Source organism: Pyrus communis, chromosome 10, assembly GCF_041283825.1.
Source record: "Pyrus communis isolate YQ-2024b chromosome 10, ASM4128382v1, whole genome shotgun sequence".
NCBI classification, from domain to species: domain Eukaryota; kingdom Viridiplantae; phylum Streptophyta; class Magnoliopsida; order Rosales; family Rosaceae; genus Pyrus; species Pyrus communis.
Window position 1 is genome coordinate 52,305 of NC_142574.1, and position 25,385 is coordinate 77,689.

The 25,385-nt window shown below is 41.2% G+C and overlaps 1 protein-coding gene across 10 annotated transcripts; it reads right to left on the minus strand.

The window, feature by feature from the left end:
- Window positions 1-43: 43 nt before the first annotated feature.
- Window positions 44-24,791, minus strand: LOC137727242 (uncharacterized). 10 transcript variants are annotated; one of them, XR_015952079.1, is made up of 6 exons: window positions 24,681-24,791; window positions 24,433-24,634; window positions 23,451-23,534; window positions 23,191-23,293; window positions 8,502-8,566; window positions 44-2,588 (listed from the first exon to the last, which is right to left on the minus strand). XR_015952079.1 is itself a non-coding variant. In XM_088677448.1 (2 exons), exon 1 carries the CDS (start codon window positions 7,500-7,502, stop codon window positions 6,396-6,398), a length of 1,107 nt encoding a protein of 368 aa, XP_088533574.1. In that variant the 5' UTR covers window positions 7,503-7,705; the 3' UTR covers window positions 44-2,588; window positions 6,374-6,395. The 10 variants fall into 10 exon arrangements, 1 of the variants encoding a protein (XP_088533574.1); XR_015952078.1 differs by lacking the exon at window positions 44-2,588 and adding an exon at window positions 4,426-5,462; XR_011067771.2 differs by lacking the exon at window positions 44-2,588 and adding an exon at window positions 7,712-7,745.
- Between the last annotated feature and the right edge of the window lie 594 nt (window positions 24,792-25,385).

Here is a 25,385-nt window from a genome sequence, read left to right on the forward strand (position 1 = left end):
AAAAGGATAAAACGGGAATTAAGTTGAATGTTACACTTTTAGTATATACTAGCAACGGTGCTCGCGTGTTGCTGCAGGTTTTAAAATTATATAAAACATGTGAAAAGTTTTAAATACATATGATGTCATACTGTTTAGATATAAGTTGAAATCTGTTTACAATCATATGGATTGGCAGTTGTATTGCCATTGTTCTAATATTCACATGTTTTACAAATTTGAAATCCTAAGTGTTCTTAACTGAAAGAAAAGATAAAAGTGGTTCTATTGCCATTGTTCTAATATTCACATCTTTTACAAATTTGAAGTTCTAAGAGTTCTTAACTAAAAGAAAAGATAATTTTTCTTTCTCACTGAAATATATCAATTTGAATCAAATCTACCTAAGAAGTATAGATTGTAGCATAACTTGTAATTTTTGCAAGCTGGACACCTGCAATATTAATAGTGACATAATTTCTTCCTAAGCCATCGGAAAAACCAAAATTGAACAGAACTTCCTCACCCCTCGTCTGACCAAATAAAAGAAGTAATGTTTCTCTTTTGGAACCTCTAATCACATGACACTCCAATCACATGACACAGAACTAGACAGAACATAAATATTTTTTTAAAAAAAAAAGAAGAAAGAATTGAACACATTAACTCTTGACAAAAACTTATTACCCAAGAATGGAAAGTCACTGAAAACACAAATCACTAATGAAGAAATGAGGAAAGAAATCAGGAACTTAACTTATATAGCATTAGGATGAACCATGCTAATTTGTTCATAACTGATCTGTCTCCCTACATTTTTCAAACTTGCAACCACATATAGTATTATAACATAATGACCAAACAAAACAGATTAATTCTTAAGCACACATTAACTCTTGATCATGGAAAGGCTTTGGTTTCTTGCAAAATAATGGAAAATAAAATAAGAAACCCGTTGGAAACGTTGGCAACAGATTGGTTAAAAAACAATTTAAAATACTTTTTGTATGACTTGGTGATTCTAAACACTATTTGTTTCCAGATGAAATTAAGCTCGCAAAGAAACATGCCCCAAATCAGCTGAAGAACTCAAAAAAGAATTTCTACCTTGCAATTTATTATAACCTTTTCCATCACAGAATATTCAAAATTTTCAACAGAACATGGATTCTATAATGTTGGTTAAAGAATAGGTTGGAGCATACCTTGTAGTTTGTGCAAGCAAGAATTACATTGTAATAACGCAACGAAAAAATTGGGGTCAAACTTGTTATGAAACAACATTTTAATTAAACGAATGAACGTGGAAATGAGCTGGTTAAAGTATGTTCATTTGTTATAGTGTAGTTTTGTGTTTTTATATAACTCCAGGTTTTTTAGCTGGATAAAGGTGACATAATGGATGTTTGTTAAAATTATCGACATCACAAATATGCATATAATGAGGAATAGTAACATACCTCGTAATTTTTGGAAGTGAGAGAGATGTAGAATGTCAATAGTGACATAAATTTACTGTCAGAGATTTTAAAAACTACAGGAAAAGTTGTAATCACATGATACTGTAATTAAATGAGAGAAATTCATAGTGTGTAGATAAGGAAAAAAAAAATTTGTACACAGCAAGTTCGTAGAAAGACCAATCGGTTAAAAATGGGAAATAACCAAAAAAAGAAAATTATCAACGGGAAATTAGGGCAAAATCTTGATCAGACAACATAAGGAGTTGGGTTTTAGAGGAGCCATCGTTGTTCAACATTGGTTTAAAGGTGTTTCAACGCAGAAAAAAATGTTGAGGGATATAAATGTAACAGAAAAGTAACCAAAGTAAGTAGCATTATTTACAATGAACTGAAAATGTGAAACATGTTGTAGAAACGGATCCAAGTGAATCATGTTTTTTTTTTAATTGTAAAAATAGTAACAAATGATGTTCAGAGATGGATCAGATATGCCTTATTTAGTGTCTCTGTGGTATACAAAGATATGAATCAGTGAGTTGTTTGTGCTTTGATTTTTTGCGGCATCACCATCATGTCCATGTTTTCTCATCAGATGAACTGATTGTTACTAATATATAAACAAACAGTTTCTTCTTTTCACCTGTTGTAAATAGATGGTAAACTACCTAGTTATTCGTTTTAAGGATTTAAGATGAACATCCAAAAGTATGAATTTAGATGTTTTAATGATAGATATATTTCGCCGATATCATTTGATTGAGCAGAAGAAGATAATATGAATTGTACAATTGTTTAACCTATCTAACCAATAATAAGAATGTTGAATAGATAGAATTAACAATTTTGGTTACAACATCTTTGATAATACCTTTGGATGTCCAACTAAATCCATTTATGAGTAAGGAAGTAGTTAATCATGTATTGAGACCAGGTGAAAAGCAGACATTGCAGATATATATCAGTAATAACCAGTTCCTTGGAAGAGAAGGGTTAGCAAAAACTTAATTTAAACGGCAAACATATATGGAAAAAGCAATAAATTATAATTTTTTAAATAAACTATTGATTGTTATGGGAATGTACCTCCATATGAAACAAAGTAGGTGATCAACTCTGCAAGTGAGCGAGATTCAACAGGCTGACTACCTAATTTGGAGGAAAAAAAGAGATTAGCATTAACATGTTTTTAAGTAAATATAGTATTTTTATACACATATTTTATAAATTTAAATCCAGACGGTTACATAATCAAAGAGAAAGTATACCAAATGTCGACAATGTAGATGTATTGTTGAAGCAAGAATTCAATAATTTAAAAACATAATGTTTTCGTTGCATAATATCATTAATAAAGAAATTTATTGAATAATTGAATAAGAAATACAAAAATGCTTTATGACAACGGGAAAAATCCAAAAAGAGTAAATCAATGTGGAGACAAAATGGAAGAAAATTTAAACAGTGTTTCTATGCAGATATGAAACACTCTAACACATTATAAAGTTGGAATAAATAGAATCTATAATGTGGGCAAAGTTAAAAAAAAAATAGCTGTATTAAAACATACCTAAGTTTAATGTTTGTTTTGTACATTATCTTTGGCCTGCTCATATAACTCATTGTGTATAGACAAAACGTAGGTAAGCATAACAATTAACAATTTGACTGTAAATTTTGAAGGACATCTTTAAAGACTATATTTGCAGTATAATTTTTAACTTCATTTTCTCCATGAGATATCAAAATTTTGAGACCTTCTTTTGATGTTACTCTAGATAATGCAACGTATAGCTGACCATGGGTAAAAACTGGTTCAGGAAGATATAATCCTACTTGTCTCAAAGATTGTCCTTGACTTTTGTTGATAGTCATCGCAAAACATGGTCTAATTGGGAATTGACGCCTTTTAAAAACAAAAGGCCACTTATTCTCAGTTGCTGCAAGAGTGATCCTTGGTATGAAAACTTTGTAACCAACATTGTTTCCGGTAAGTATTTTAGCCTCAATAATTTTATTAAATAATTGAGTAATAACTAATCTAGTTCCATTACATAAACCGAAAGTTTGATTCAGATTTCGTAATAGCATAATTGGCATTCCTATTTTTAAAGTCAAGTTATGTGCAGGTAGACCATTGAAGTCTAATTTATTCAAAAATTCAACACGATATGATGCTTCTAAATTTTCAACATTCCCATTGGAAGAACACAACGAATCATAGCTTAGAAACACATGCTGTTCTCCAGGTAACAATTCAATTATATAATTGTTTATATCTGTAATAGTTGTGTTTCGAGGTGTTATAATAGCGCGTTCTCTTAAATAATCAAAATTGGTAAAAGAAGTTTCAAAATTGGGATAAGTCACCAAAAAAATGGAAGAAATTGGATTTGCAGAAGAATGAACTATTAAATATGTAGGTATTTTAATCAAAGATGTGTCTTTATCATTCAAATTATTTTCATCTGTTATATCACTAATTTTTCCATCACCTATTTGTAAAATCCAATATGCAAAATCACTAATGTTCTGTTTTTCTTCAACGCTAATTCCACTTCTTGATAATCTCACGTTTTCTTTCAACTAAAATTTTTTAAAATGGGACCATAAATAAGAAGTATTTAAAGAAGCATTTATTATATCTTCTTTGGTTCCTCCAGGTATAACAGGTAATATTTGTCGAAAATCACCACCTAATAAAATAGGTTTACCACCAAAGGGAATCTTATTCTCTGAACTATGTAAATATGATAAAATATCATAAAGTGATTTATCCAATGCTTTAAAACAATGTTTATGATTCATAGGCGCTTCATCCCATATAATTAAATCTGTCTTCTCAATTAATGTAGCAAGATGTGTTTTCCTTTTTATTGCACAAATTGAAGAGTCAGTAATAAATAAAGGTATTTTAAATCTAAAATGAGTTGTTCGACCACCTGGTAACAATAACGATAGGTTTACCACCAAAGGGAATCTTATTCTCTGAACTATGTAAATATGATAAAATATCAGAAAGTGATTTATCCAATGCTTTAAAGCAATGTTTATGATTCATAGGCGCTTCATCCCATATAATTAAATCTGTCTTCTCAATTAATGTAGCAAGATGTGTTTTCCTTTTTATTGCACAAATTGAAGAATCAGTAATAAATAAAGGTATTTTAAATCTAAAATGAGTTGTTCAACCACCTGGTAACAATAACGATGCTATTCCTGATGATGCAACTGCTAAAACAATTTTTCCTTCAAATCTGAGTCTACATATGATAGTGTCCCATAAAAAAGTTTTTCCAGTGCCTCCATGACCATAGACAAAAAATAAACCTTTTTCTTTTTTATTCACAGTTTCTATAACACAATCATAGATACGTTTTTCATCTTGATTGAGTTGTAATTTCAAAATATTATGTTTTTTTAACAATTCTTCACAATCATAATTTAACTCTTCTCTTAAAAGTTTATTTTTTATTTCTAACATTTTATTTGCATCAGGCATTGGTAAATAATATTTTTCTAAAGAAGTTGATGCATTATTGAAAGCAATTCTAATTCAAATAGCACACAATTTTTTAATTCATCTTGTGGTACAACCATATCTGGAATTGCAAAAGTTTTTCGCAAATTGTATAATATGTCATCAAAAATATTTTGCCAATAATTTTCATAAAGAATTTGAGGATTTGCAAAATCACAAAATAAAATAATTGTAACAAACAATTGTCTTAATTGAGCAGATGATGCTGTATTCACAACATCTAATAAAGCTTTAATCCATTCTTTATCATCTCCTAACAATCCCAATGATTGGCATGCAACTTGATATGAAATATGCACAACATTATTAATAGTTTTTATATCATCAAAGCTGAATGCACCTTTTTTTAAATTTAAAAGCATTCTTAAATAATATAACTCACCTGATGCAGAATGTACATACGCTATTCTGCCTATAAAACCTTTATGTTTCCTGGGCTTCCAAATTTTTTTCCGTGGATCATATACAAACTTTGATGGAATCTGTGCATTAGTAAATGAACGTGCTTCAACATAAATTTTGTTAGTTTCAAACCAACTTGTCAACATTGTATGGTCAGAAGCATTTTGATTAATAATTGATTGCAGTGATTGGTCACCATTAAAAACAATATTTTGTTCTAATGGTAAATGCACAGGTAATCGTTCCACAGAAGGTTCCCTATGATGTATAGAATACTGAAACAATCTCCAATCAGCTTCATAAGGTGATATATATCTACAGTTTAGATATGTTAATATTTCATCATTTGGATTTTGCTGAAGAACCAACCGTGCTCTATCTGAACCTTTATTTACATATTTGAACAAATATTTTATAAGTGTTGATTGACAACAAAATTCAACATTTATATGAGCATTATATCTCAAAAGTAATTCAGAATTATAAGGAACAACAAAACTATTATCAACTTTAATTCCATTTTTTACTACAAATTTTGTCTCATCGTCACGACGCCTATAAACAGGAAAGCCACTCAAGTCAAAAACCGTCTCATTTTTATACGCTTTGGGAAAATTTTTGGTGCATTTATTTTCTCATATGCAAGAAGAATTCCGATTGATATAACCACATGGACCATGAATCATAAATTGATTGACAATTTCATAAAGTCGAGGGTTCACAAATGTCTGGTAACTCAGCTGAAATGATAGAATCTATATCTGATGCTGTGTAGCATTTAAATTTTGGTCTCAACCATATTAACATATGAGAATGAGGCAAACCTCTTTTTTGAAATTCAATTGTACAAACATCTATTTGTAAAAACAACAAATAGAAAAAAAATTAAAAAAAAAACCAAAAAAAAGGAAAAAGTTAGATTCACTATAGAGGGGAAAAAAAAAGGAAAAAAAGACAGATAATAAAAATAAAAAAAACTTGTAGAACTTACTTGCATCAACCTCTCCAAAAGGCTATCCAGATGTGATAAAATCAAGCAGATCAGCAAGCTTCATTTTAAATATTCTAGAAATTATATCAGGTCTATCTTCAGGTTTGTAACCCGATTTTTTTTCAAACTCTCTTATAATTTCTAGCCACTTTACATTATAGGTAAATGTTATAAACAAATCAGGATGACCATACTCTCTACAAATAGCCATAGCATCTTGATAATTATTGATCATATATCTAGGACTTCCTGTATACGAAGCATGCAACACAATTTTTTGTCCTAAATTGTTTGCATCATTATCACCTCTTGATATTGCATCATAAATCCCCTTGTAAATTTCACTCCTCAATTTTTTTTGATTTTGTCTAATGTAATCAAACCTGTCCTCCTCAACTGTTGCATACAAATCAACCAAATATTGTTGAAAAAATTTACCTCCTTTTAACAGCGTAGTTAAACATGGTTCTCTTTCCTGAATTTGATAAGCTATATAAGCTCTCATAAGCACCCTTTGTCTTTTTGTTTTTGGCCCTTTATAATTTTGATTCCACTTTAAATCCGGCCTATACCCGTCTTCACCATACGAAAAAAGAGTAGGGTATTGATTGGCCATAAATTTTGGATTCAATTTTATAACACGCTTTAATCCCTCGCTTTTACATTCTATAATGATGTCTCTATTAGAGTCAAACAAACCTATATCACCAACTATTAAACCACCTATCTCATCACTTGTTGGTTCATCATATTGTTTCCCATCATTTGGTTGCCTACCTAATAAAGTCATTCTTAAATTCATAAGACCATTTGTTTCAAATTTATCTCTTGCTGTTCGAAAAAGTTTGACTACCTCATTCAATTCATCAAACATTTTAATCAACTCTTGAACAATTCTTTCATCAAGCCTTCCATTTTTTCCATCAGAATTAAAAGCTTTGAGACGATTTTGAACTTCATTATATGTATCATAAACATATAATTGAGCAAATTTTGGAGACTCATTGCCAATAGGTAAAAGAGATCCCATTAAATGACAAACTTGACCACTAATTTTAAAAATGTAAGGACTTGATCCATCATTAATTGAGTTATCAACTTTTGCTCCGATAGAAGTAAATGAAAACATAGAGTTGTAAGCTCTAAAATTTTCTCGAAAAGATAAACTTGCTTTACCTCCATTTGGCTCAAGCAAGCAATCTAAAAAAGTTGGCGTTGGTTTTGGAGGTTCAAATTTAATTTTTCCTTCTTGACAACAAAGAGTGAAAACATGTTGAATTTTTTTCCAACTTTGTTTGAAAGATTCTTTCAACCAAAAATATGCACCTCAATGTACACTGATCACCCAAGTCCACATAATCTTTCACAACACCTACACAAAAACAAAAACAAAAACAAAACAAAACAAAAAAAAAAAGAAAAAAAAGAAGAAAAATAAATAAAAACAAAAGGAAAAGATTAGCAACAACACGTGATCAAACAAACCCTAAACATAAACATGAAATAACTGAATTTGAAACGCACCAATCCTATTTTTTTGGAAAAATGCTTGACCCTTACTTATGAGAACACGATCTTGAGCACACGATGCTCTGTTTTCAATGTTATCTGACAAATTAACAATGTTTTTGCCTTTTTGATCACGTGTGTACACTTGTTTTTTAAGCAAGAGAGGATTCAACATTTCATCACTGTTAACAGGTGCCTTGCTAGATGAACAACGATTCTCAACCAACAAATTTTGCGAAAGAGTCGCGTTAACCGCATACGGAACAACATTTTCAAAGTCTTGTACACAATTCATTCTACACATTTTTTTGGACCGACTGTCAAAATCTAAAATCGCATTACAATCCATGTCATCAATATTTTGCTTTCGTTTTATACCATCTGTTCTCCCATCATTTATAATTTTTTCAGCCATAATGAAAAATTAATAATCACAACTGATTATGAACCACCGGATTGCAAAACATATTTGAAAAGAAAAACAATAAGAAAAAAACAAACAGTGAACAAAACAGTTAAACTATAAGAAACAGAACAAAACATTGCAATTATAAATGTAGACAAACAACCATATTACCACATTCATACAACTAAAAAGAAAAAAATCAAAACAACCAACCTCTTTGAAAGATCACTGGTTCCAAGCTTTCAATGTTTGATTACTTTAGCAGCAACCAAATTAATCTGAAACAAAAACAGACCCCATTAATTAAATCAACCTAAAATAGAAAACCAATACAAATTTACAGAGACAGAGAAGCCTACATTCACCCAATTGATAACCAAGACTAGATTATAATTATTTCTTTTACTTTGCTTTCTCTTCCCCATAACTTTCAGGAGGAAACCGTATCTTTTATAAGAAGTCAAGTTTTAACCTTAGAATGTGTGTGTGTGCATGTATTTATCAATACTTAAATATATATTTATATATAAAGAGAGAGAAAGACAGAAAAAAAGACTAACACAGAACATAGTTGGGAAATTTTATTGAAAATCAGATGTTTTCACCACATCCACTTTTACCCATAACGTTTTATGATCAATTCCATTAGAGCAAATGTCTCTTCTCTCATAGTTATAAGAATTAAACGATAACTTTCTACATACATAATTTAACACACCGTTAAAAATTAAAACTCTCATCAAAACACTAATCCAGTTGCCTACACATATTGTTGACCCTAAAAATTACAAAACCTACGTGGCGCGCAGGCCGAGTAACTAATAAGCTAACTACGTCCTTCGGTCGAATGCGGGGCGTGCCAACTCGTCGGCCGAGCTTGGTCGAGGAGTAAAATTTGTTGATGTAGCTTTGAGCGCGTCGTTGACTTCTCTATCTTGCGATTGCGACCGAGGAAGGAACACTCTCGGTCTCTGGGTTCTACAGCCTGAAGACAAGGCTGCTAATTTTGCGGAGTTCACAAATCGTCCGAGCCCGATTCGGTCACTGTGATTATATTCGTGAGAGTATAAGCACGTCGAATCGAGACCAAACTGTATGGGCACAGGTACTCGAACGTGATGTATGTCTTGATGGTAAACGTAGTTCGGCCGTCGGAATGCCGAACCCTGAAACTCACTTGTGAGTATCCAATCATAAAACTACTCGGCGACCAGTACGCCGAGCAATGTAATTCGTAACACCTAACTATGCCGAGAAGGCTAGCAAGGTGACCTCTGCCAACAAAGGTTCGAAAACCTTTCTCGACCGAGACTTAGATAGATAACCTGTCGACCTCGACGCAGTGCTGTTTATCCAAACTGAAGGTGCTTCTTGGTCGGCTGATTCTGCGGCAGCAGTGCTGTTTATCCAAACTGAAGGTGCTCGCTGGGTGCTTCCACAGTGCTGTTTATCCAAACTGAAGGTGTGTCGGCAGGAAAAAGAAAAGGAAAAATCTCAAGGTGTTTGAGAGGTTTTGCGCAGGGCAATTGTATGCTGATTTGAAGGTCCTTTTCTGTTGCATAACTTCTTGTATTTATAGTACCGCATTCCTTGAAACCAATTCTGATTTGGACTGGGAGTCCTTGTCCTATTTCGACTCTAACCCGATCCAGCCTACTCCCACTAGGATTCTGAATTTTCCTTCTTTTCGAGACTCCATCCCTTGCCGGTCAAGAATCCTGGTCGCACTAGGACTTCCTCGACCTTTTCTATTCATCCGGACCTCTTAGGATAGGATTTGGCCGACCCTGCCAGCTGATCCGGGATTTATTATTCGGCCCATAGTATTTATCATCACCCTGGGCCGAGCACATCCTGCTGCTCGGCCCAACAATAATATTTTTGGGCCCAAACATTGCCCCCTCGCTTCTGAGGTCGCCGACCGTTAACTCTTGGTCGGGCCTCGACCTTGAGGAAGCGAAAACGTTTATTGCTTTTTTGGACTTTACTTCCTTAATGACCGTTATTCCTGTGCATTTATGAGACATGATTGCACTTTCCTCGTTACCCCTAACGCGTGGCCACGTGTCGATTCTCCGCCGTCCTTAAAACTTTCAATCGTGGGCCTCGAAACCGTGCACTAACTGGAACGTCTTATCCTCATTAATGCCTTAAAACTGGCACCGCACGCAATCGTGCGTCCTGGATTTTCGACTCCTCGAAACCATCTTTGCAGGTTCCCAAAATATCCGAAATGATTGAGCAGGTTTCCCGGTTAAATTTCCCCCCAATTTGAACCAGTGCTTTTTGAATTCCAGGCGTTTGATCTTCATTCTGAAAAGCCTATAAATACCCACATTTCTGCCATTCGCCTCTTACGCTTTCAGAACTCCCAAAATCTCAAATTTACCATCCTTGTTCGTTCAAACCAAACCTTCTAGTTCTTCCTTCTGCAACATTTTCTCCAGTTCTTCCAAATTATCTCCTATCATCTCTACTAATGGCCTCCTTCATATCAAAACTCTCTGATGAAGTTAACAAATGCAAAGATTTCATCGATTGGAGCGCCGTCAAAACGCTGCGATTTGAAAATGACATGGCCACCACCCACCAGATTCTTGGTCCCCTCTTCAGAGACGCAGTGCCGTCGTCTGTAACTAACCTGCTCAAGGAGCAGTGTTTAACACCCCTGCTGCAGGGGTTCGACTGGTCGAAGTGGACTTTGGCGCGGCCTCAGGGAGCCTGGCCCTCGACCACCACGGCTTGGGCTGCCTGGGTCGACCGAATGAGCACATTCTTTTCCAAGGAGTGGAAGGCTCTCGGCATCTATGATGCCATTATTCTGTCAACCATGGAGATTGCCATGGATAAGGAGCTGCTCATGGCGGCCCTGAGTTTATGGTGTTCGGCCACCAACACCATGGTCCTGCCTTTCGGCCCTTTCGGCCCCACAGTCCTCGACGTATCGGCCATCCTTGGGACTTCCCCGACCGGCCTTCCCATTGACGCCGCCCTTTCCGGATACCCTTCTCCTCTCGACCTGAAGGCATTATTCGACGAAAGGGCCGTCGAAACGCTAAACCGAGGCGATCGGGAGCCCTCAAGGGAAGAAGTTCAGAAGCTCCACAAGAACTTCTTCAACTACAACACTCGTATCCTTCACTTCGCCGGCCGAGGCGAAGAAGGCCTTAGGAAGGGAGAGCACGAGGCATTCCTCTTCTACTGGTACAACAAATTCATCTGTTGTACCAGGTCAAATAAATGCCTGGTGGAGAACATGCCGGTGGCCCAGGCACTGGCTAATGGTCGCTCGCTGGCGCTCAGTCCAGCCATACTCGCCAACCTCTACCGTTGCCTGGCCGAGGCGACCATTGGCAAGATTGACCTGCACCAGAACGGACCCCTCTGGGTGTTCCAACTCTGGTTGCAGGTTTACTTCTCCACCCTTCGACCGGAGGTTCCTGCCTTCCAGCGAACGGCCGCCCTCGGCCTTCAACTGGCCTCTCGACCAGCGCCACCTCACCGAGCCGACGAGGTTTTCAAACACTTCCTCAGCCTCGACGTCCTCTCGGATGACGAGTTCCTGGTGTGCCGGCGCCAGGAGTACCCATCCTCGCTTAGGCTCCCCACGGCAGCATGGGCCGAGTCTGAGGATGCGGTCATCCGTCAGCGCTGGGAGTCGTTTGTCCTGGCTCGCGACCTTCCTCTCGGTTGCGATGCCCGCCGAGCCAGCTGGGAGGTTTATCACCCCCATTTCCTCACCCGGCAGCTCGGCTATCTTCAAGGCTGCCCAGTCCCCCTGCTTGCCTCTCGGTCTCTCCTGAGTCGGGGACGTCTTACTGGTTCCTCTGAAAGGGAATGCAAGACGTCGGACCAGGAGTTCCAAGAGAAGTGCAGGAAATTTCGGCTTCGGCCGACGGTTCCTGAATCTTTGGGAACCGACACCTTCGGGGACTGGTGGGAGGAATATACCGGTGACTTCTTCGGCGCCCCGGCCGAAGATCTGGTGAGGAAGATCTTCGGCGACCGTCCCAGATCAACATCCTCAACTCAACCTAAGGAGTCGGCCCAAGGTAGTATTTCCGCTTCTTTCCTCTTTTTGTTTTATTTCTTATCTCTGTTATTAATTACTTTGCTCTTCAGGGGGTCGTGGGTCGAGGACGATCAAAGTGGTCGCTGCGGTGGCAAAGGCGAAGAAGCTGGTGCCCAAGAAAAAAACCCTTGTCACCGAGCGGACGATCCCTTCCAAGCGCCCCCACCGAGAGGCCGAGCTTGCGGAGGAGGCCCCTCGCTCTTCTAAACGCGTCAAGAAATTGGCGAAGAAGGACGACCGGGAAATTCATGTCGTCCCCAGTGACACTACTGGGACGCCTGCTCCTGCTGGCTCTCCATCTGTGCCGGCTGCCGCGGCATCTCCAACCTCGAATCCTCCAGCCGTCTCCCCGGCCGATCCAATCGTCGCACCCGCTCCAGCTTCGGAGCCGGTCGTGGCACCTGAAATGGGGAAGTCGGCTGCGCCTGCCGAGGCACCCTCGACTCCAACGGTCGTTTTGGAGGTATAATTCTGCTTCTACTTGTTTCTTTAGATTTCTGGTCGTAATGCTAACTGTTTTCTCTTTTTTTTCAGGATGTCGAGAGCGAGAGTGACGAAGTCCCGCTGCAACGCCGCCGTCGACCAGTCAACTCTCCTCCCGTCCATCCTCCTCCAGTAGTCGAGGCGACCGCTCGACCGCGCTCTCCTGCGGCGGATCGTGGCAAGAGACCGATGGCCGATCCTGAGGCCACAGTCGAAACGCCGATCCATCCGCAGGATGAAGATCCTCCCATTCCTCCACAGGAAGTCTCTTTGGCCTTTGCAAGTCTCGTTTCTTTTGTATTGATTTTTTCGTGACACATGTTTTTTAAAACTATTAAATGTCAGGTGCCCGAACATTCATTTCACCGGCAATTTTATGCGCCGAGGGGCGTTGTCTATATTTCCTGGCCGCCGTCGTGGCCATCAAATGTAGATGACCTTCATCGGCCGCGTGAATTGCGTAGCGGTCTAAGGCACTGGGCTCGGCCATTAAGTTCCCTGGGTTCGAGCAATGACCCAGAGGGCATGGCCGAAGTCTCCTCTCGGCAGGTCTAAAACAATTCCCTTTTTCTTTATGCACTATATCACGATGTCTACTTTCCTTCACAAAGTTCTTTTTTTTTTTTATGTGCAGCCATCGTGGGAAGTGGAGCTCGACGCTCTTCTTCAGAGCACGACCGGTGAGGCCGGCTCTTCTGCTGCTCCCGCCGAACCAGCGGGCGCCGTGCCCGAGGCCGAAGTCTTCGTGAAGCTGCACGAAGTCCTGTCTCTTAATGCCTCCCAAGCTCTCCGATGCAAGGGCCTTGACTCTGTTGGAGAGTGTCTCAATGACCTTGCCAGCGGTGGTCACCTGAGCACGGAGAATATCTCTTTCCTCACCGACCTCCTGGAGCGGACTCGGCAACATTTCTACATCTTTGAGCGAGCCCTTCAAGCCAAGGATGACTTGAAGGCTGCCAAAGTCGCGCAAGAGGCCGGCCGAGCTGAGATGGAGGCAATCAAAGCTAAGAAGGCGAAGTTGACTGAGTTTGATCGCCAGATTTTTGACCTCCAGCATCAAATTTCTGACCTTCAACGGCACAGGTCTGCCGCCGCTGCCGAGCTTGAGAAGGACTTCGAGGCTAACAAGGCTCGGCTGACGGCCTTCGCTGCCGGTGCACGGCATGTCCAGCAGTTGCAGTTTAACAAGAAAACCAGGCAGGCTGAGATAATCCTGGGCGAAGTGAAGTGGCTGGAGCTGAAAGCTGCCCTTGAGACTTTTCTCCCCTCGACCCCCTAGAAATCTACCATTGTATTTGTATTTTGTTCTTGTAATGATTCTTTCGATGTTAATACAATGGTCGTTTTGCTATTAATCCAATGGTCATTTTGCTATCAACACAATGGTCTTACTCTTGCATTTCCCATGTAATTGGATAGTACTTCTTTAAAAACTTTCCATTAATCGGCAATTTGTGAACTGAACCCGTCCGATCTCTTAGATGATATGCTCCCTTGCCGAGGACTTTGTGAACGATGAAAGGCCCTTCCCAATTTGGCGACTACTTACCAAACCTGGGGTCTTTAATTCCAACAGGCAACACAGTTTGCCAAACCAATTCTCCTTCGCCGAACGTTTTTTGTCTTACACGCTGGTTATACGCTCGCTCGGCAATTTTCTTTTGTGCAATCAATAAGTTACCCGCGTCGATTCAACTTTCTTCTAAATCTTCTAACTCTTGTCGCATCGCTTGACTGTATTCAATACTGCACAAATCACTCTGCTCGATTACTCGCAACGAACTTATACTCAACTCGACCGGTAACATAGCATCGTGTCCATAAGTTAACGCGTACGGCGTGGTTCCAGTGGCCGATCGGGGTGAAGTTCGGTATGCCCATAACGCTTCATTTAACTTCAAATGCCACAAACCAGGTTTCTCTTTTACCATTTTTTCAAGGATGCCGATCAACACTTTATTGCTTGCCTCGGCCTGCCCGTTTGCCTGTGGGTAGTACGGCGTAGATTGCTCGAGTCAGATATTCAACCTTGCCGCGTATTCCTTAAACCTATCAGCCGTAAATATAGTGCCATTATCAGGTATGATCGTTTCTGGCACGCCGAATCTGGTCACAATATTCTCCTCTACGAAGTAGCATACCTCTTTAGCGGTTAATTCGGCGTATGACCTTGCCTCGACCCACTTAGTGAAATAGTCAGTTGCTACAATTATCCACGCGTGTTTCGCTGCCCCCGATGATGGCGTGATTTTGCCAATTACATCCATTGCCCAACCCCTGAACGGCCATGGTTTAGTAACCGAGTGTAGTAATTCGGCCGGGGCTCTCTGCACGGGTCCATGAATTTGGCACGATACACATCTCCGTGCATATTCGATGCAATCCTTTAATATATTGGGCCAAAAATAACCGTGTCGTTGGAGCAACCAGCGCATCTTTCGTCCAGACTGGTGTGCCCCGCAAATTCCTTCATGTACCTCGGCCATTGCTTGGGCAGCCTCGTGTGGGCCGAGGCACAATAGTAGTAAACCATCCTCGCCCTTGCGATATAATTCATTTTGATACGACACGTAATTCGTGGCGAGCACCTTCGTTCTTCGGTCGTGTTTCCCATTGGGGTTATCGAGGTACCGTAACATCGTCTTTCTCCAATCATCTGGTTCTACTTCGACGGCGCATACTTCTATGGGATCTCCTCGTTCTAGTAGGGATGGGAGCGACATTACCCTTGTACGTATTACGTGCGCGCGTTGGAGAGTTTGCTGATTGATCAAGGCGGGGTACGAGCGTTGACCCGTGGTCGCAATTCCCATAATTCGACCTAGTTTGCCCCCCATGAGTTGTGCTCCGGAGGCGATCTGGGCGAGTTCGTCGGCGTCGGTATTGTGGATACGTGAGATGTGTTCAAAGGTGATCCGTTCGAACGACTCGGCCAGGTAGGTAGCGACCATGTGATAGGGAGCTAAAGTACAACTCATGCAACGAAACACGCCGTTCAGTTGGTTAATTACAAGTTCGGAATCACCAAGGACGAGAACGCGAGGGGCCCGCAGATCATGTAAAACATGGAGGCCGATAATGAGGGCTTCATATTCGGCCTGATTATTGGTACAGCTGAAATCTAACTTGAGAGAAAAATACCATCGGCAGTGGTCAGGCGACTGAATTGCGATACCGATACCCGCTGAGGTCGAAGTACTGGAACCATCAAAATGCATAGTCCAATGGGTATCGCGGGTGGTAACGAAACCGATGTCAACGTCGTCTCCTTCAAAACCATAAGGGGAAGGGTGTTGTGCCAGGAAGTCGGCGAGGGCTTGCCCCTTGACGGCCTTTTGGGGTACATACTGGAGGCTGAACTCGGATAAGGCGAGCGTCCATTTCCCGATTCGGCCTTTGACAATGGGCCGAGTCAGCATGTAACGAATTACGTCTGTTTGGGCGATGACCTGCGTAACTGTTGGGAGCATGTAATGCCGAAGCTTGGATGCGGCAAAAAACAACGCTAAGCAAAGTTTTTCGACAGGTGCATAATTAATCTCTGGGAAATTCAGGTTTCGGCTAAGGTAAAAGATAGCTTGTTCTCGCCCGACATTATTATCTTGCGCGAGGAGGTAACCAATGGATTCGGCGGCTGCCGAAATGTATAATTTAAGGGGTTTGTTGCGACAAGGTGGAACGAGCACGGGCGGAGTGGAAAGGGCCACCTTGATTTGTGTAAACGCGGTTTGATGCTCTTCGCGCCATTCAAATCGGTCATTCTCCTTTAGTTTAAGAAGCGTAGAGAATGCTTTCATTTTACCGGCCGAATTGGCGATGAAACGTCGGAGGAAATTTATCTGCCCGAGAAATGACTGGAGCTGTTTCTTTGTCGTCGGAGGTGGGGCGCTAATGATGGTGCGGGCTTTATTTTCATCGACCTCGATGCCGCGATGGTGCACCAAAAATCCTAGGAAATTACCGGCCGAAACATCGAAAGCACACTTGGCCGGGTTCATCTTGAGGTTGTTTTTTCGCATGCGAATGAACGCTTGCCTCAGGTCGTCCAGGTGTGTTTGACGACGTTTGGATTTTACGACCACATCATCGATATAAACTTCGACGATTGTACCGATTAAGTCGTGGAAGATCATATTCATGGCTCGTTGGTATGTGGCGCCGGCATTCTTGAGGCCGAAAGGCATGACTACCCATTCGTAAGTACCAAGTGCCCCCGGGCAGCGGAAAGCCGTCTTGTGGACGTCAGCTTCACGATGAAAATCTGGTTGTAACCCGCATGACCGTCCATAAAAGATAGCAGTTCATGATTAGCTGCGGCATCAATTAATAAATCTGAGATCGGCATCGTATATTCGTCCTTGGGAGTAGCCAGATTTAGATTACGGAAATCGATGCAAATGCGAAGGGCACCGTTTTTCTTTAACACGGGGACGATATTGGCCAACCATTCGACATACCGAGCGGTCCTAATAAACCCGGCTTTTAGAAGCCGAACTAATTCTTCCTTAATGCCGAGTTGTACTTCGTTCGAAAATCGGCGAGGAGGCTGTCGAAAAGGCTTACACCCCTCCTTGATGCGTAGCTCATGCTCTACAAGGTTTCGGTCGAGGCCTGGCATTTCATGATAGCTCCACGCAAAGCAATCTTTAAATTCGTGGAGTAGCTTACGGAGTTCGACCTTCATGGACGGTGGGAGTAACGCACTAATAAACAATGTTCGAGGATCCTCGGCCGTGCCTACGTTAACTTCCTCTAACGGGTCCTTGACTTGAGGTCGATGGTCTTCGAGTTCGGCCGGCGCAGCCTGAACTTTATCGAAAGATAGAACGGGGCCGTTATCTGCTTCGGCCAGAAATTCGATTAAATTGACGCCAGAATGTGGTTGCTTGGTAATGGCGTACCAATGGGCCAGCAGACGTTCCATTGTAGATGAAACTGCGGCCTGACGCCGTTCTTGCGTGGTGTGCTCAATCATCGGCATTGATGACCAAGTTCGCCAAGCCAAGTCTCGCCGAATCCTGTTGGACAGTCTCGGCGCCGACCCCAATCACTTTTTGTACTGAAATTCTCGTCGGCCGCCCATCCTTGTTGAGGCCTTGGAGGGTGATGTAGCCTACGTGATCATCATAATAGCGAGCCTGAATCATGTTGGTTTCAAATGGTTGGTTATCGGCTGGGTGAACTACGACCGATTTACCATCCCAAAAGATGAGGACTTGGTATAATGATGAAGGAATGTAACTGGTTTTGTGGATCCAGTCGCAGCCAAGTAATGCATTATAATCGGTCTTGGAATCAATGATAAAAAACGTCGTCATGTGTTGACGACCGACAATGCTAACTTCCAACAGGAGCACCCCTTTGGTCTGAGATTTGTCACCAACAAAGTTGCTCATAGTGATCCCTGACGGAATGAGTTCATTATCAGAACGGCGTAAAGCCTTCATGACGGATATTGGCATAATGTTGACTGTGGCTCCACAGTCGACAAATACTTTAGAAATGGGAAAACCTTCGATGTGAGCCGTGACGTACAACGGCTTCAGGTGTTGGAGATTAACCGAGGGGAAGCGGGGAAATAGCTCGGCCAAAGCTGCCTTAAGGTTATCCCCGCTTTGGTTTTCTCTGTCGTCGTTGTTCGCGACGAAGTCTACTTGTGTTGCTTCCTCGGCAACTACGTCCCCGTCCAAGAAACTTGACTGGTGGGTACTCGGTTGGAATTCAGCTGGTAGAACGTGGACCATACTGATCTCCATATGTTCGAGGACCGAGGGGCCCATTGGGTCATGGTCGTCGTCTTCTGGAGAACTATCCCCTGTAGCAGTCGTCGGAAAATCCTCGATCAAACTTTTGAGTTCCTCGGTAAGAGCCGGTATCTGAGACGTGGGAACCAAATCTAGTGCGGGTGAGCCATTTCCTTCGACGATGCAGACTGCCGAAGATTTATGTTGGTCCTTTGTTACACGGGCTCGTTTTTCATATGCAATACGGGCGTTCCTCGTGTCTAGATATGTATCCAAACGTGCTATCCGTTTTTCCTCGTCGGCCGTGAGGCCGAAGAGTGATACAGCCGAGAAGACTTCGAAATGATAGCGTAAATGCTGAAGGTCTTCGAGCGAAAAGGGTAAATCGGCGGCGTCGATATCTGTATAAGGATCGACCTCAAAACCAAGGACCCGAGCCTCCCGTATATGTTGAAACCTAGCTTTAATGGCTGGATCAGAAGTTTTCTGGATAATTTGCTCAGCATCAGGACAAGTTAGCGCTAAGTCGAGGGCTTCCTGACATGCCTTGGGGAGTCCGTACAAGTCATTTGCGGAGTATTTCTTATGAAATTCTCGCATGTATTCCATGGATTCACCGAGGAATGGAGGGTGTAAGTTGCGCCGTATTTTGATAAACGGCTCGCGCGGTGGTAACGGAGAAAGTTCCCTTTCGGCCTCTTGTCTAAAGTACTCTAGACGAGCTCTCGTTTCCCCAGGCCGGAGAAGGATCTAAATACGTTTCTCAGCCTCCTCAATGGTGGTTTTGAAATCAGCATCCGCTACTTTCTTCCCTTCGGCTAACTCGGTCATGATAGTCGGGGTTGGCCGTTCGCTAATATCTTCCACGGCCTTTTTTGGTTGCCACTGGTTGGCCGGGCTGGCTTGCGCTTCTCGTCGCCGAGCCATGCAATCTATCCGTTGGCGGCGACGTTTTTGAGATTTAGATAGCGTCGTATACAAGCCAGTTGGAGAGTTATAACTGTACCAGCGTTGATCTGATGTCCTGGGTGGCTTGAAAGTTTTGCGATCAGCTGGCGAGCCCGAACTGTTGGTATTCCGCGAGTAATAATCCTCATTATAGAAAGGTGCGTCGAAATCAAGACGCCGCCTGGCCGAGGTCTGTTCTTTCGGCTTTACTTATGGGCCGAGTCGATCAAACACTTGACGTCGTGGACCTAATCCCTTTGATGACGCCGTAGGGGCCATTGGTGGTGTTGAAGATGTCTTCTTCCCAGGTTCAACTAGTGTTTTACAATGGTCACATAACACCTTTGATTCATGAGTTTTGTCGGCACTTGACCTCGTCATAGGCTCATCAGCGGGTGGCCCCGGTTGTTCCATTGGTGGTGCATTTGAAAATATATCAAGCTTTAGTCTTGTTTGACCATGTCGTTGACGGATATGCTGCACCGGGACATATTCGGCCTTCCCTTTGTTTTTGGGAAGGTGAGCATCCACCATGCCAATCGTTGTTGAAGGGAAAGGATTAACATCGACCGCCATTTTTTCCGGAAATCTCAACTTTCCTTTTTCGATCCAACTTTGAATTGTGTCCCGGAACACAACACAATTATTGGTTGCATGCTTATTAGAATTATGATACTTGCAGTATATCTTTCCTTTTAATTCATCGGCCTTAGGGATAGTATGTCCCGGCCGAAGCTTGATGATTTTTGCTGCCAATAATTGATCGAAAATTGCATCAGCTTTGGTGATATCAAAAGTGTACACTTTTGATGACTTACCCGTTTCCTCGGCGGCCAAACGGGTTTTGGTGTCTTTGGTATTTACTTGCGCCAAAGCCTTGCAAACATAGGGTTTGTCTATTACTATCTCGGCCGCATCCACACTAACATACTGAGGTTCTTCACTTTCGGCCGATGCATAACTAACCGTGGGGTTCTTATACAACGTCCCTCGGGATGGTGACTTTGATATCTTTTCTTCTCGAAGCAGATAATCATATTGTTCGACGTGTTGAGCAAGTTCGTACATATCCCGAATATTTGCCCCCAGAAATTTCTTTTTGTACTCCATGTCTAATCCGTTAAGGGCGATCCTGACGAACTCCACTTCGGGGAGTGGTACTCGGCACCAATTCTTGGCCGACTTAAACCTTGTTAAGTACTCTATCGGAGATTCGTCGGATGCTTGAGCCATCCTGGCCAAGGATGATACGGACATCTCCATCCCTGGCCGATAGAATTGTTCATGGAACTTTTCGACTAACTCTTCCCAACTCTGCACAGAATTGGGTGGAAGATTAATGTACCAGGCGAAAGCTGATCCCGTCAGTGAAAAATTGAACAAACGTAGTTTGTAGAAGTCGCTGTTGACGTCTCCACACTGCGCTGTGAACCGGGCCACATGTTCTAATGAGGATAGAGACGATTCCCTGGCGAAGAGGCTGAAATCAGGGATTTTAAATCCTCGTGGGTATTCAAACCTTTCCACATAAGCCGGGTATGGATGGATGAACTTTGGAAACTTCGGCCCTTTCTTCAAGGCTGAATCAATCATTCTCTGGACTTCGGTCATATTTACGGAAGCGGCTTCTTCTCCCTAGCTTGGTCCCTCGGATCTATTTCCTGGTCCTCTTCTTTTTAAGGGGACTGGTTGCGGCCGAGCAGACCCTCTCTCGGCTGGTATGGGAACATTCGTCGGGAGTTGCCGAGGTTGGCCGACCTGGCCATCTTCGAAGGCTTTACTAACCAGTAGTTCAAACATTCTGGTCTGTGTATCGCTGTTACTACGTATTGCGTCTAGCAAATCATTCATCTTTTGACCAATCGACTGCTCGACCTGACGATATTGTTCATCTAGTCGTCTCCGAAGGAATGTCTTAGTTGGTGGATCGGAACCTTCCCCACCATCGTCATCACAATCTTCCACAATCCCTTCCATGAACATTCCAGCTGTTTGATTCGGGACTGCTGGGTTGTAAGGTTGCCCGCCGAGACAGACTTCATTCTCTCGGCGTGTTACACTTGTGGCCTTGGGCGGCGCCACTATGATCGGATTTTTTGTAGAGTGCAAATCCTGCCCAAGGCCTTGCACTGGCAAGTCAGTCGTTGACTTTCCCATGGTTGTTTTCTGCTTCGTAGACCGTGTCTCAATGGTCATGAACTCCGAAGGTTTAGCACAAAGGTCCCACTGGGCGTGCCAAAATGTTGACCCTAAAAATTACAAAACCTACGTGGCGCGCAGGCCGAGTAACTAATAAGCTAACTACGTCATTCGGTCGAATGCGGGGCGTGCCAACTCGTCGGCCGAGCTTGGCCGAGGAGTAAAATTTGTTGATGTAGCTTTGAGCGCGTCGCTGACTTCTCTATCTTGCGATTGTGACCGAGGAAGGAACACTCTCGGTCTCTGGGTTCTACAGCCTGAAGACAAGGCTGCTAATTCTGCGGAGTTCACAAATCGTCCAAGCCCGATTCGGTCACTGTGATTATATTCGTGAAAGTATAAGCACGTCGAATCGAGACCAAACTGTATGGGCACAGGTACTCGAACGTGATGTATGTCTTGATGGTAAACGTAGTTCGGCCGTCAGAATGCCGAACCCTGAAACTCACTTGTGAGTTTCCAATCATAAAACTACTCGGCGACCAGTACGCCGAGCAATGTAATTCGTAACACCTAACTATGCCGAGAAGGCTAGCAAGGTGACCTCTGCCAACAAAGGTTCGAAAACCTTTCTCGACCGAGACTTAGATAGATAACCCGTCGACCTCGACGCAGTGCTGTTTATCCAAACTGAAGGTGCTTCTTGGTCGGCTGATTCTGCGGCAGCAGTGCTGTTTATCCAAACTGAAGGTGCTCGCCGGGTGCTTCCACAGTGCTGTTTATCCAAACTGAAGGTGTGTCGGCAGGAAAAAGAAAAGGAAAAATCTCAAGGTGTTTGAGAGGTTTTGCACAGGGTAATTGTATGCTGATTTGAAGGTCATTTTCTGTTGCATAACTTCTTGTATTTATAGTACCCCATTCCTTGAAACCAATTCTGATTTGGACTGGGAGTCCTTGTCCTATTTTGACTCTAACCCGATCCAGCCTACTCCCACTGGGATTCTGAATTTTCCTTCTTTTCGAGACTCCATCCCTTGCCGGTCAAGAATCCTGGTCGCACTAGGACTTCTTCGACCTTTTCTATTCATCCGGACCTCTTAGGATAGGATTTGGCCGACCCTGCCAGCTGATCCGGGATTTATTATTCGGCCCATAGTATTTATCATCACCCTGGGCCGAGCACATCCTGCTGCTCGGCCCAACAATAATATTTTTGGGCCCAAACACATATAAACACCTTATAAATTAATCATCGTCTTGACAATTATAAAAAAAACCAACTACATGATTAACAAAAGTTAAGCCTAAAAAGAAACACGGGACATACCGATCTATTATAAATTGCCACTTACATAAAAAACAAATGTTAATTTATTCAAAATCAATCATGGAAAAAAAAATATATACAAAAAGAAGAAAATAGACAATAAGCACGAATAAAAATTTTTGACATTATTAATCCATATTGCAAATCATAGGTCACAAATTGAAACCAAATGATATCATCCAACAATACCTTTTGTATTCTGTCTTTATATTGATTGCCAATAAAATTGTCTTTTTTTTTTTTTTTTTCTCTTTCTCAACCCTATGCAGATCAAAAGTAGAACCACCAAGCCCTGTAATGAACCAAAATATTGTTCATAGCAAATTTCAAAAATTTAAATAGATTTAACCAATACAGTCCTAAACCCATTTAATCTGAAAAATATAAAGAGAATCTTGTACATTACAAAATCAAATCAAATCATATAATCTGAAACATTTTATTCATACCTTTTTTTGTTTTGTCTTTATACCAATCACCAACAGCCTTTATATATTTTTAGTCAGTCTGTGAAGGTGAATTTTATCAAAAACCTACAATCATCAATAGAAAAAAAAATTAATATCATAAAGATAGAAAGAAAATTGCAGCCTTGAATATTTATAACACGAAGAGAATGATCACACAGAGATAAGATTGATCAACAAAGATACGTTTGTCTACTGAAATCCAATAAAATACATCCAGAAAACCTGTTCAGTTTTGACACTTCTTTGATCAACAGACTTTAAAAACAAATTCAAATGAACTAAACGAAAAAGAATAACAAAAGTTTATGTAAAAAAAAAAAAAAAAAAAAAATTAAACATATCAGACCATGCACCATGTTCAAGCAACAAAAATTTACAAAAAACATCATAGTAACCTTAAACAGAAAGAAAAACAAAAACAAAACCACAATCGGTAACCCAAAAAAATGAAAATAAAATAAATAAATTTAAATTGGAAGACAATTCAGTTGCGTTTCCTTGGTGCTTAACATGGAACAACAATGGCCTCCGGCCTAAAAGAGCAGATTTCATACAAAATACTAATAAATTTGAAGGAACCCATAATCAAAAATTGCAGGACAACTTAAACTATTTAGCTTTACTTCTTAGGTCAGTTCATAAAACCTACTGACTACCCTAATTATGTATCACAACACTTAGAAACCGTGATTACACAGAAACCCATAAATCCTGATTACCCTATACTATACATCACAGCTTCAAAGAAGCCTTTGAAGAACTGGTGCCCCATTTTCGCTAACCAATTAATAAAACTTAAACCCAAAACGCTATTGAGACTACGAAGTTCAAAGAAACCCAAATCTTCCAATTATCTAGTTCAATATTTCAACTAAAAATGTTGAAATAAGCAGATAGAGGTTGACAGGGAAGGAATTTTATTAACCCAAATCATAAACGCTAATAAACATGCAAAACTCACCTGGAAATGCCAGATTAGATCCCTAGAATCGGCGCAACTCGAATTAGATATCGAGTTTGACTGCATTCCAATTCGTTTGGGGGCAAAATTAGGGTTTGATTTTAGAGGAAGCAATGGATCCGGGTTTTTGTTCAGGCGAATAGGCGCAGAGACGTGGAAAAAGAGGATTATGTAGGGAATTGAGGGGCGAGATTGATCGCACCTGGAGGGCGAGATTGATCGCACCTGGAAGGCGAGATTGATCACACCTGGAAGGTGAGATTTAGTAAGCCCGAGAACAGCAGAAGAGAGATCTGTGAGAAAGATGTGAGAAAGAAACGGAAAGCAAAAGAAAAATCGAGAACACAGTCCAAATAGAGGATCCATCCATGACAGAGGCGTGGAAGCAATGGGCAAAAGTGGCATTTCACTGCCCCAAAAACCAAAGAGAAGAACAACCAGAGGAAAAAGCCAGGGGCAAAATCGTTCGCCCACTGGTCATCCACAGTACCACTTCACTGAGTTTTAGTATATAGAGATATAATTTGGCAAGAAAAAGTGGATCATTTGGAGTTCCACTCAGTAATATGAAACCGTCTATTTTTTTAGTCTTAATTGAATGACCATTCTTGCGAAAGATGATCCAAATCGTTAACCATTTGATTGTCATCACAATTTGAAAGGATTTTGTACTGCAGCGAGGTTCAAGCTCAATTCAATGACACTCACATTTATAAAACATATACTTCCTAGATACAGCTTTTATTTGGTCCTGAATTCTTGTTAGGACCTTCATGGTTAACCTTTCTGCCGAAGGGAAATGCCTGTTCACGCATTGGAAGGAAGGAACCATCACCTATTTGCCATAGTAACATTTCTAGGCGTTAGATTGAATAATTATGGGAGAATGTATCAACAGACAAAGGAGGGGAATGCTGGAGGTGAAAGGAGAAGTGCGTAAATCTTCCCTTGCT